The sequence below is a fragment of the Rhinopithecus bieti genome, unplaced genomic scaffold (genome assembly GCF_001698545.2).
Source record: "Rhinopithecus bieti isolate Rb0 unplaced genomic scaffold, ASM169854v2 scaffold_3043, whole genome shotgun sequence".
Taxonomy (NCBI): Eukaryota; Metazoa; Chordata; class Mammalia; order Primates; family Cercopithecidae; genus Rhinopithecus; species Rhinopithecus bieti.
The window spans coordinates 5,129,502-5,141,989 of NW_016804580.1; the positions used below are offsets into that span (position 1 = coordinate 5,129,502).

Here is a 12,488-nt window from a genome sequence, read left to right on the forward strand (position 1 = left end):
ACAAGAAAAAAAATATGGGTATGATCCTCTGTTTTTCTGTCAAAGGGAAGACGATGTCCTCCAGGACTGTTGAATATTTTCATAGACACTGAGTAAAACACTCACGCAGACCTTATATGATTTATATCAATTTTGCTATGCAATATTTAATATCATATTATGAATTATTTAATTCAATTACAATCAATCCTCATCTTACTTTGGTTTATAAAATGAGTGACATTTTTTATCTTCCAATAACAAAAAATAATATGTAAGCCATCAGAATGGTTGGCTTTTTAAGCAATACACTCTTTCAAATTAAACTCATAGAAGTTTTTATACTTCATTTCATTCAGAAATGCACTCTCAATAAAATTTGTTTAATAATTATCTATAAAAGTATTTGTTATTAAAATAATAATGTTAATGATAATTCAACCCAAGAGAAATTTTTCAAACTTAGAACTTTATGAAACAGGAAATATGACACATTTTTAAATACCTATTTGTAGACATAATTTAGTTGCAAAGAGTATGATAGAGTGATCAATAAAAGTATTGGGAAGTATAATAGCATACACCACTAGGATAAAATTTTGTGAAATGGCCAGGTGCGGTGGCTCACACCTGTAATCCCAGCACTTTGGGAGGCCAAGTCAGGCGGATCACAAGGTCAGGAGTTCAAGACCAGCCTGGCCAACATAGTGAAACCCTGTCGTTACTAAAAATACAAAAAAAAAAAAAATTGCTGGGCATGGTGGCAGGCACCTGTAATCTCTGCTACTCAGGAGGCTGAGGCAGGAGAATCGCTTGAACCCATGAGGCAGAGGTTGCAGTGAACCGAGATTGCGCCATTGCACTCCAGCCAGGGTGACAGTGCGAGATTCCATCTCAAACAAAAATTTTGTGAAATAAATGAAATGAAATAAGAAATTTTTAGAAATGATGTATATTTCCAAACTTAAAGGGGAACTGTTTTGTTTATTTTAAAACCAATGAAGGTGAGTATGAAATTTTATGGACTTTACATTCCACAGAATACATTTAAAAGAGTGATATAAAATTTTATCTTAACAGATGCTGGAACTGACATCTTTTGCAACTATTTAAGCTCAGAATTTTTTTTTAAAATAGCGACTTTAAAGTATGCTAGAGAGAAGACTTTTTTAAGTTTATCTAGGGAGTACCTAGAATTTCATATTGGAAAAAAATATTAATCAAGAATACATTAGTAAGACTGTATTCCCTTTTTAATAACACTTATAATTGAAATAAAAAATTATAATAAACCTTGCACCTGGAAAATTAATGTTACTGCTCAAAATGACAAATCAAGACACTAGAAAAATTTAAATCATCATGTGGTTTGACCATAGTTTAATTAATTCCTACCTTGTAACTTTTTAATTATGTGAAGTAATGGTTATTTTACAAAATGCCTTTAGATTGAAATACGGTTCAAACTCCCCTGACCCCAATACATACATAGCAAATACTGTTTGAGATTTTCAAAAGTAATGTTAACATTCTCAGGATTTATTCTTTTCTACAACTGTACATTCTCAGTTAAGATGTACGGCAGTGAGCGGCAGGCCTCAGGATGGTTAAGACTTCCTGGCAGGGAGGGTAGGTGCTCAGCAAGTGCGTACCTGACTTTGGAGGATGGCATTGCCTTTATGGTGCAGATGTTCCACAGCATCCGCATCAAAATGATACATTCCTTTGTTTTCCTCAAAGATCTTTTTATATTCTCGCTAAAATACAGAATGTGAAAATAAATTTAGAATCAAAGAGACTGATTAGAGCCATCAATACTTAGAAACGCAAACTGCACAATACAAGCCACCAAGAGCTGCAAAGCGTTGCCAAGTCCCCATCTGCAGTTAGCTGGCAGGTAGGAGGTTTCTGACACTGAGATACACAGACAATGCAAGACAGACCCACTCTAGGTCAGCATATGAAACACGCAAGAGAGGCAGAGGACAATTAACCGCAAACGTAATGTAAAGGATATTCACAACACCAGGGAGTGGCAACGGAAAGCTAGTGCTGGGACTCGTGGAAATAGGTAAAGTGGAGCAAAATAAAGACAATTTGTCTTGCTCTTATCTTATGACAGGAATATGTTTAACACTGTTCAAAAGGAGAGAAGGAAAGAAAAACAAAAAGAATAGAGGAAAAGAAACCCAGAGGCAAGGAATTAAAAGTCCTATACAAAAGACTCCACCACGAAGAAGACTGAGGTTCACAAGGAAAATGTAAGAGAAATGATTCAACTATTTTCCTAAAAGAAAAGGGTAAAAGTGCCCGGAAGAGAAACTGAGCAATCTGGGAACAGTCAGTTGAGTTTTTAATGTGAAAAAATTGGATGAAGGCTACTATTTAGACGTACAGAAAACAAGTTGAATTTGGAAGAGACTGAATTGAACAGGGATGTCAAGTCTGGCCACTGAAAGATGCTAAATGTAATAGGCAGCAACATGACAAAAATTGTTTCAATAGCAACCTAAGTGTCCATCAACAGATGAATGAATAAAGAAAATGTGGTACATATACACAACGGAATACTATTCAGCCACAAAAATGAATGAGATTCTGCCATTTGCAACAACATGGATGGAACTGGAGGTCATTATGTTAAGTGAAATAAGCCAGGCACAGAACAACAAATTTCACATGTTCCCTCACTCATATGTGGGAGCTAAAATAGTTAGACTCCAGCTCTACAAAAAATAAAGAAATTAGCTGGGCATGATGGCATGCACCTATAGCCCCAGCTACTTGGGAGGCTGAACTTATGAAGACAGAGTAGAATGATGGTTACCAGCAGCTGGGAAGAGTGGACACCATCTCCTCAAGTGGAGTTGGTTAAGGGGTGCAAAAATACAGTTAGAGAGAATGAGTTGAAGATCTAGTATTCAATGCCACAATAGGGTGACCATAGTTAACAATGATTTATTGTACATTTTAAAATAACTAAGAGTGGAATTGAAATATTCCTAACAGAAAGAAATGACAAATGCTTGAACTGATGGATATCTCAATTATCCTGATTTGATCAATACACACTGTATGCCTGTATCAAAACATTACATTTACCCCATAAATATATACGACCATTATGTATCAATAACAATTATAAATTAGAAAAATTTTTAAATGATTATTTCACAATTTCTATCATTGGAGACTGGACACTTAGTTATTTTGCCTTATTTGGAAAAGACCTTTAGAAGTAAATGGTAGCTCTTAAAGACTCAAGGCTACAGAGACTTAAGAAGCTAAAGATAGTTGCTGATTAGGCAATGGGGTGCCAGTAAAAATGGCAATAGAGTGGAGGGATACAGAAACAGTATTTGAAAGGGAGCAGGAAAGAGCTGGCCATAAGGAAATTTGCATTTTGATCTTAGGGGATGCTCCAGGGATTTCAGAGTGAAAGAGGAAGAAAGCCCAGTGCTAGGAATGGAACAGATGCCCAAGTGTCCTGCCACTAGACAGCTGCCCTTTCATGTGAGACAAAGCAATAGTCCCCAGAGGGAGCCTGGCCTCAAGTGCTTCCAGTCAATTAGGGAGCTGCAATATATGTTCCCCCAAACCTAACCAGAATAAAATCAGGGAGGAAAGCACCCCCAGAAAGGTCATGAAAATGTTCATATAGTACTTTTTTTTTTTTTTTTTGGACAGGGTCTTGCTCTGTCACCCAGGCTGGAGTGCAGTGCAGTGGAGGGATCATGGCTCACTGCAACCTTGACCTCTGGGCTAAAGCAATCTTCTCATCTTAGCCTCCTGAGCAGCTGGAGCTATAGGTGCATGTCACCATGCCTAGCTAATTTCTTTACTTTTTTGTGGAGCTAGGGTCCCACTATGTTGCCCACGCTGGTCTCAAACTCCTGGCCTCAAGCCATCCTCCTGCCTTGGCCTCCCAAAATGCTGGGATTACAAACAGGAGCTACTGTATCCAGCCCACAGAATACATCTTGATTGAAGGAAACAAGTGATAAATTTTGGCTCCTCTAATATTTTTTTTAAAAAGTCTTTTTTGGGATAGGCACGGTGGCTCCCACCCTTGGCTCCCAGGTCAAGAGATCGAGACCATTCTTGGCCAACATGGTCAAACCCCATCTCTACTAAAAATACAAAATTAGCAGGACATGGTGGTGTGCACCTGTAGTCCCAGATACTCAGGAGGTTGAGGCAGGAGAATCGCTTGAACCTGGGAGGTGGAGATTGCAGTGAGCCGAGATCACGCCATTACATTCCAGCCTGAGACAGAGTGAGACTCCATCTTAAAAAAAAACTGTTTTTTGTTTTTTTAACCAGTTAAAATCTGGAAAGAAAGAGAATAATATAGACTTTATAATCTGATTAGAAGTTATCTTGTAATACGTATTTATAAAATAATCATGAATGTAACAAACTACAACATAGTCCACTACTGAGTTAAAATCCACAACAGATACATATTAATATGTCTAAAATAATTAATATATACTGAAAAATTCAGTAAATATTGTTCCCAACACAATTATCCATTTTAGTTACAAAGAATTTCAGAAATTCCTATTTAAGAAAAAATAAAATAAAAAATAACAAGGAAAACTTATTTGAATTAAGATCTGCAAAAGAACTTCGAATGCGTATCTTTCCGTATATAACAGTCTCTGTTGCCTCCTAGTGGGAGATACACAGAGTTACACAAAATACACATTTCTTAATTTATGTAAAATTATAAAAGAAACTGAACACTACAAGAGGTCCATTTTCCAGGGGAAAATGTTTCCCAAAATTTTAATTAGAATGATTTTACACACTAATTAAGGCATTCATTCATATCACTCTATAGAGTTTGGGTTAAAATAAAAGTAATTCTGATATTGCTCAAGACATCTAGGGGTCTTTAAAACAACAGCTACCATGACAAATGGATAATTTTGGCAGAATATCTCTTACTGAGCAATCTAATTCAACCTTTTATAAATCAACAAAATTCCAATTCTTTACATGAAAATGTTAATATAGGCTATTCTTTGTTTCTTCACAAATACTAGATGAAGGAGGCCATTCTAATATACAATAAAGTTGAGCAAATGTATACAGCTTTATACAATGTATACAACTTCGTAAGTAGGCAATTCAAAAGTAACACATTTTTTAAGTCTTAAACTTTCTCTCCCATGAAGTAGTCATTCAATCACAATTTGTCTATGGGGAAAAAGAAATCTGTCCTCTAGGCAAAAACACCACCTAAATGAAGATCTAAACTTTACAAATGATATATGAAATAAGTAACATATGACTTTGTTACATTTTCTCTGTTGAAGAGATGATAGAAACAATTTATATTAGACTGTACAAAATGGAGCCACTTGTGACTTAGGGTTGTCAGTTACAAGAGCTAGCGAATTCAGGGTCCTGATGTACTATGGGTTGAAACAGCATCCAGGGTAGTGAGAGTCCTGCGGGACTGACTACATGGGCAGTGCACCCAGATATTTTCATCAGGACATGAAGAACTCACCCTTTTCTCCTGGTTGCCTTGATCGAGAACACTGGAAACCATGACAAGACTAAAAGCAATGTGTCAATGCAGTATAAATGCTGTTAGGAATTATTTTCAGAGAAAATACAGTTTAGACTAAGACAATTTTTCATGCTACTGAAGGCATACTAAAGACACTCTGGTCTGGCCTGCATAAAATAAAATAGCCCTGACTTGAGAACCTGAACTTCAAGTGGCTTTAATCTAACACAGATGAAGTAAGGGAAAGAAGAATGATAGAAAGGCCGTTGTGCAGACACTTTGAAGTATAGTTGTATGCGGAAGATACTGGAGAGCAGCAAGAACCTCCTTTGCAAAGTGACGGCTCTGATGGGATTTCTGCAAGCAAAGGAGTATTTTTCAACGAGTTAGTTCTTGAGGGAGGAGTGAGGCACAGGCCTTCTAAGGAAGCAGGTGAGCACATGAATGCTGCAAACATATTGGCTTCTTGGAGCCACAAGGCAACTACGGTGGCCATTAGATGAACCACTTACGCCGCTGAGCATTTTGCTGGCTTTCAAAACATGGTCTAAAAACAACAAATTTGGGAGATCTGAAACTGGATCATGCATATTTTGAATGTCTTTCTTGTACTTCACCTATGAAAATAACATGGAACAAAATACCATCTAGGAGAAGAAAATATTATGCTTTTGCATTATTGCATTTTTCAGACATCATAAAGTAGTACTATTTAGTGGTAAATTGACAGGCGAATTTACAAGGAGCCACTAGATGGTGCTGATTTACTACGGAATGAATTTTAAAACGTTATTTCTATATGGGCTTGAAAATACTTGGATAATTCCTTTTGTTGTTAACATATTCATGTTGACAGAATAAAGTAATTTTCACAGTAACTCTGCTTTCAAAAAATAAAGAGAATAGCCACTTTATTCTTTAGAAATTACTACAGTATTTCAATTACGCTTGTGGAGATTTCAGGATTTTGATGTTTTCCATCCTATCACCACAGACTTTTTTAAAGTAACTTTTTGAAAATATAATACCAGTAATAACAAAATATTGATAGCAAAGATATCACAGACTTACTATGTGCCATTTTTCTAAAACCCTTTATATGTATTAAGTATTGAACCTCCACAATAACCTCTTTATTGAGTACGTATTTTAAGTACTCCCATTTTATAGATAAGAAAACTGAGGCACAGAAAGACAAACACATAGTAATAGGTGATGAAACAGGATTTAAATCCAACCAATCTGACTCGAAACCTTTAGCTTTCAGCACTATGTTCTAGGTTCCTTTAAGTATATTTCATCTCTATTTCTAACAAAGCAACAGATCAATAATGCTTAATTTTTATACTTGAAAAGGAAATCTATTTTCACCTATAGCAAAGTAATCAATTTTTTGATGTTGCTGTTTCTATACTCTAATTTTAACAAGAATTTAAAACATCATTTCTTGTAAAATTAATTTTCATTATTTTTAAAAACATGGAATGAGAACAATTCATATAAGGAAGTATTTTACAGCATTTACGTAAGGGATAAAAAATAAATTGTAAGTCATTAAAGTAAAATTTCTAAAAATTTCTTTATATGATAAATTACCATGTACCAGGCAGTACTTTACAATAAACTCAATTTCACAGCCATAATTACATGAGGTAACTACTGTCCTAACCACTAATTTGTGGTAATACAGACCACTTCTCTGCAAAATTCTATAATCTATTTCTACTCTTGAACAGATATAATAAATTCATTTGCAATACTATTACTACTTATTAACTAATCAGTAATCAGTAACCATTAAAAATTAATTACAATAATATATTTTCTCAGAAAAGCTTTAGAAAATATGCTTCAGTTCAACTACAAATTACTTGGAAGCTACATTATTTTGATTAAGTATCAGTAATTACAACACAGTCTATTCTAGAAAAAAAAGGAATCAAAAGATATTGAAAATAATTTTCTACGAATTACAACTTACGTTGCTTGCCAATGTGGCAGCAAGCTGATTCTGCCTAAAAGAAGCACTTTCAAGAGGATTGTAATGATGTTTCTTATCCTTCATTTCATTATCAAATTTTCTTGTATTTAATCTGTCATAAGAGAAAAGATAAACAGTACACGTATCTTTACATTTAAAAGTAACACATTTGATTTTCACATAGATAAAATAAAAGCTACCTTAAAAATGAATGGTTGCAAAGTTTAAATTCCTGGTATCCATCTCCCTCTATAAAGCTTAATGGAATAAAGTGTTTTTTTGTTTTTTTTTTAATAAAAAAAGCTCTACTTCTACATTGATCACAAATGCAATGGCATGAACTCACATCCTATTAATGAGAATTATGCACTAAAATACCAAGATTTTTAAATGTCAGTTTTCATTTCTGCATTTCTATAATCTGTGATCAGTTAGAAACCTAGACCACAAATGTCTTAATGTCTACCACATTTAGAAAATAGATTCTAGGCCCCAGAATTTAAATATAAATTTTCCTAAGGGAATTATTCCAAATAAAGAGCATGATGTGTACCACAGTTTTCTCATCATTTCCTATACTTCATTTGCTCAAAATTTAGTCTTAGGAACTACATTTTCTGAAATGTCCTGGGTCAATTTAATGTCAATTTAAAACTTTCTCTGCTTTAACTCCACAATTTATTCACCAGGAAAACCATCTCCAATACTCACTCTAAATTATTTTTCTCCTTTTAAAGGACTCTTAAAACAACCAAAAAGGGATTATGAACTTATTTGGTAGAACTATATTTTTCTCCACGTATACAGAAATGTTAGAATTCATGTCACAACTAATTAGAATATAAACACAGGTTCACTACAAAAAAAAAAAATCCTAGCTACTCACATATCACACCCCATTTAACTTACTTTAGCCAGGAAAGGGTGTACTGATTTCACAGGTCAAAGTAAGCTGTTTCGTTCTCTCATAATATTTTTCTGATGTTATAATTATTATAATGTTTTGTTTTCTAACAACATTCTGATAATACATCTTTATGCATACATCTAAAGGCTCTGCCTTGCAGAAGGTTTTATTAAAAAGCAATTTGGGATGGCTCTCATCGTGTATTTTAGACATGCATAGGGTGATGGTCTCCTTCCGGGACACATGTCCGGAACCTACCTATGAGAGAGAGCTGGAGAAAATCTTGGTGGGAATACAGCATTTGGTAAATATTTTGAGATGGTTTACAGGAAATATTTTCTGTTCTGGTTCCATTTGATAATAACAACTTTCTGATATTCTCAATACCGTACAAATTGATTTTAAGTAATTGGCAAGACCTCTTTAAAACAAGAAAAACGGACTTTTAAAATTATTTTGTGTCTTGAAATCAAGAACAAAATTACAAATGAAATAAATTTAGATTTCCTTCAGTACTTTACACAGTAGCTGGCACAAAAGCAATGATTCACCCTGCCTGGTCCGCCCGTAAATTCAAAGTCTTATTTTATTTATTTTATTATTATTTTTTTTTTTTTTGAGATGGAGTCTCGCTCTGTCGCCCAGGCTGGAGTGCAGTGGTGCGATCTCGGCTCACTGCAAGCTCTGCCTCCCGGGTTCATGTCATTCTCCTGCCTCAGCCTCCCAAGTACCTGGGACTACAGACACCCACCACTATGCCCAGCTAATTTTTTGTATTTTTAGCAGAGATGGGATTTCACCGTGTTAGCCAGGATGGTCTCGATCTCCCAACCTTGTGATTTGCCCGCCTCGGCCTCCCAAAGTGCTGGGATTACAGGCATGAGCCACTGTCCCTGGCCATAGTCTTATTCTTTTTGCCCTCTTCACCCTTCTGCTATACTTTTACCATATTTTAGTCACTGGTCCTGTCTCTCCTAAGTTTCTAGTGCCTAAAGGATATTCACTCAACAAAGATGGTGGACTCTTCAACAGCCTTCCACTGGAATGACACTTCTGACTCAGCCACATTCATTAACACTGTATTAGCTAAATGGCAAAAGTAGGTTATATGATCTTTGCACACAGAGAGCCCATCATACTGTTTCTGCAAACTCTGAGGTTTCCAGCTTAGTAACACTAGAGTACTTGAAAATGAAACTGATGAATTCCTTTCTTGTTATTAAACCTTGCATATGCTCTTCCAAGTAAATGTACGGAAACCCCTTCCTCAACTTATGATGGGGTTGCATCTCAATAAATCCATCATAAGTTAAAAATATTGTAAGTTAAAAATGCACCAAATACACCTAACCTACCAAACATCACAGCTTAACCTGGCTTACCTTAAACATGCCCAAAACAATGACCTTAGCCTACAGCGAGGCAAAATCATCTAATAACAAGCCTGTTTTATGCATGTTGAACATCTCATATAATTTATTGGATATTGTAAGGTAAGTGAAAAGCAGAATCATTATATGGGTACTTGAAGTATGGTATCTACTAAATGTGTAGCACTTCCATGCCATGGTAAGGTTAAACAGTCTTAAACTGAACCACTAGAAGTCAGGGACCATCTACACATTTCTAAGAAACAATAATCAATCAGTTATTCATATATATTCATATTAAATGTAATAATAAGCATTGTGTTGTGAAATTTATCTTGTTTGAATGTTCACTACAGTGAGTGATTTGATTCAAGATGCCTAAGGAACAAAAAACACAAGTTTCCCTCATTAATGAATCACAAAGTAAAATAACTGCATTATATAAAAAATGCATGGACCAGACACCGACACCCAATTGTTTCTAAGTTCGCTCTTTCTGTAAGGAATGCAGGTAAAATGAACTAAGAAGATCACCAAATGGTTGAAGGGAGTCACATCACTCACCTTCTGACTTGTTCACTCACTAACTACACAGACATACTCAACATTCTATTGTATTTTCAACCTAGAGCTCATACATCTGTGTGTCTACCTTCTCGTGCAGGCTTGCATCTTCTGAGAGATCCAGGAAATGCTTTTCCTTGACTATAACTTGTTATCCAACCATGGAACAAGGCATAACACTTCCAGTTTTGAGATCATTTGAGAAAGGGAGGAACAGGTATTGGAGTGACTTTGTCATGGTTTTAAGACCCAATGTTACTCCTTATACCTACATCAATTATTCTGGAAACAAATGAAGTTACTCCATATGACTGGCTTTATTTACATTATGACTAGTGTGCCTAGTGGTCCTAATATTTATCACTTTTGTTTTTATTATTTTTTTATTTTTAATCTTTGTGGGTACATAGTAGGTGTATTATATTTATGGGGTACATGATATGTTTTGACACAGGCATGCAATGCATAATAATCACATCATGGAAATATCACCTTTTAAAAAAATACTCTATAGGTATATAGGATCAAACTCCTAGATGTTTTTTAAAAAATTATAAGAGACAGCAGGATTTTCAGAGGCTCACACTTGGAGAAAACATGGATACTGTTAAGCTACAATGACAGCATTGTAGCTCCTCATAACTGCACAACTTCTCATATAAAGAAATGAGAAGTTACATCTGCAGATCCTCCTATGAGGGTCCAGATTCTCATAACTGCACCTGGGTATGTGTGAAGTCTAACATGCAAACCCAAAACTTTATACTGACATCACCTGTGACTCAGACTCACAAAAAGCCAGCAAAGGCACAAAAAAGCAGACCCTGAATGAAAGTGTTTCACCATAATCACGTAAACATATTTTAGCAAAGAAATAGCTTGATAAGTGTACCTTAATTATCACTGAAAATGAAAAGTAAGCAAATAACACAATACTGTGTATCTATAGACATCAATTCCCAGCAATCTTGGATGAAATTAAACTAAAAGCTGTCAAGGAAGACAGGACAGATTTTTACATAGAACTCATCATAAAATCAATAATATCTTTAAGTCTTAATTTTACACAATATAATATCTCTGCTCTTATTTTCCTTGCAAAATAACATCTTACTGACTTTGCACCAAATGTTAATGATCCAGAGAATATTGGTTTAATCAGGCTCTATACATCTATTGGCAGCATAATCTGTGTTTTCCTATAATAGTGGATCAAAGCATATGAGCCCTGTCTCCATGGAGCCTGCCTTGTGGGAAGTGAAATGGATTTCTAAAACACACACACACACACACACACACACACACACACACACACATATATTATGCAACTACTACAAATTGTATCAAGAACTGTAAAGAAGGGCAGAGAATAAAGGGGAAGAGAGCAGTATTTAAATTGGCGAGTCAGGAACATGACATTTGAGCTGATAATTGGGTGTGACAAGTTTGGTGGAGGGAGTGCTTGCCAGGATGGGGAGAATGGTAGATTGTCCAAACCAATTAACACCCCTTGCAATTTAAGGCCACTGCTTACTACTAAATTTTCATGGTAATTTATAATGTGATTTTTAGGTTTAAAACCCATTCTTGCTGGGCGTGGTGGCTCACGCCTGTAATCGCAGCACTTTGGGAGGCCGAGGCTGAGGCGGGCAGATCACGAGGTTGGGACATCGAGACCATCCTGGCTAACACCGTGAAACCCCGTCTCTACTAAAAATACAAAAAATTAGCTGGGCGTGGTGGCGGGCGCCTGTAGTCCCAGCTACTCAGGAGGCTGAGGCAGGAGAATGGCGTGAACCCGAGAGGCGGAGCTTGCAGTGAGCCGAGATCCTGCCACTGCACTTCCAGCCTGGGTGACAGAGTGAGAGACTGTCTCAAAAAAAAAAAAAAAAAAAATTCTTATCAATGTATTAATGCAATTTTAGAACAATCCTAAATATTATAAATATATAGTTTTTCCTTGAGGTTATAAAACTGAACAAGGAGTCTATTCATCATATAGACAAATTCCAAGTGATAAGATGATCTATGGATATATTAATTAATCAACTACTCTTAGAATTTTTAAAGTCAATGAATTCAACAGTTACTCTACTTATATTTGAGATATATATGCACCAATCCCTTCATCTTGGCACAGGAGATTTTTGCTTTATTTTTTTA

The 12,488-nt window shown here is 35.6% G+C and overlaps 1 protein-coding gene across 1 annotated transcript in view; it reads right to left on the bottom strand.

Annotated features, from left to right (window-relative positions):
* Positions 1-12,488, bottom strand: part of NEBL (nebulette) — a 119,978-nt gene that overhangs the window by 74,416 nt on the left and 33,074 nt on the right. Inside the window, 4 exon segments of the mRNA XM_017869178.1 lie at positions 1,632-1,736; positions 6,016-6,120; positions 7,485-7,584; positions 10,585-10,593. Coding sequence (XP_017724667.1) covers positions 1,632-1,736; positions 6,016-6,120; positions 7,485-7,584; positions 10,585-10,593 — 319 coding nt within the window.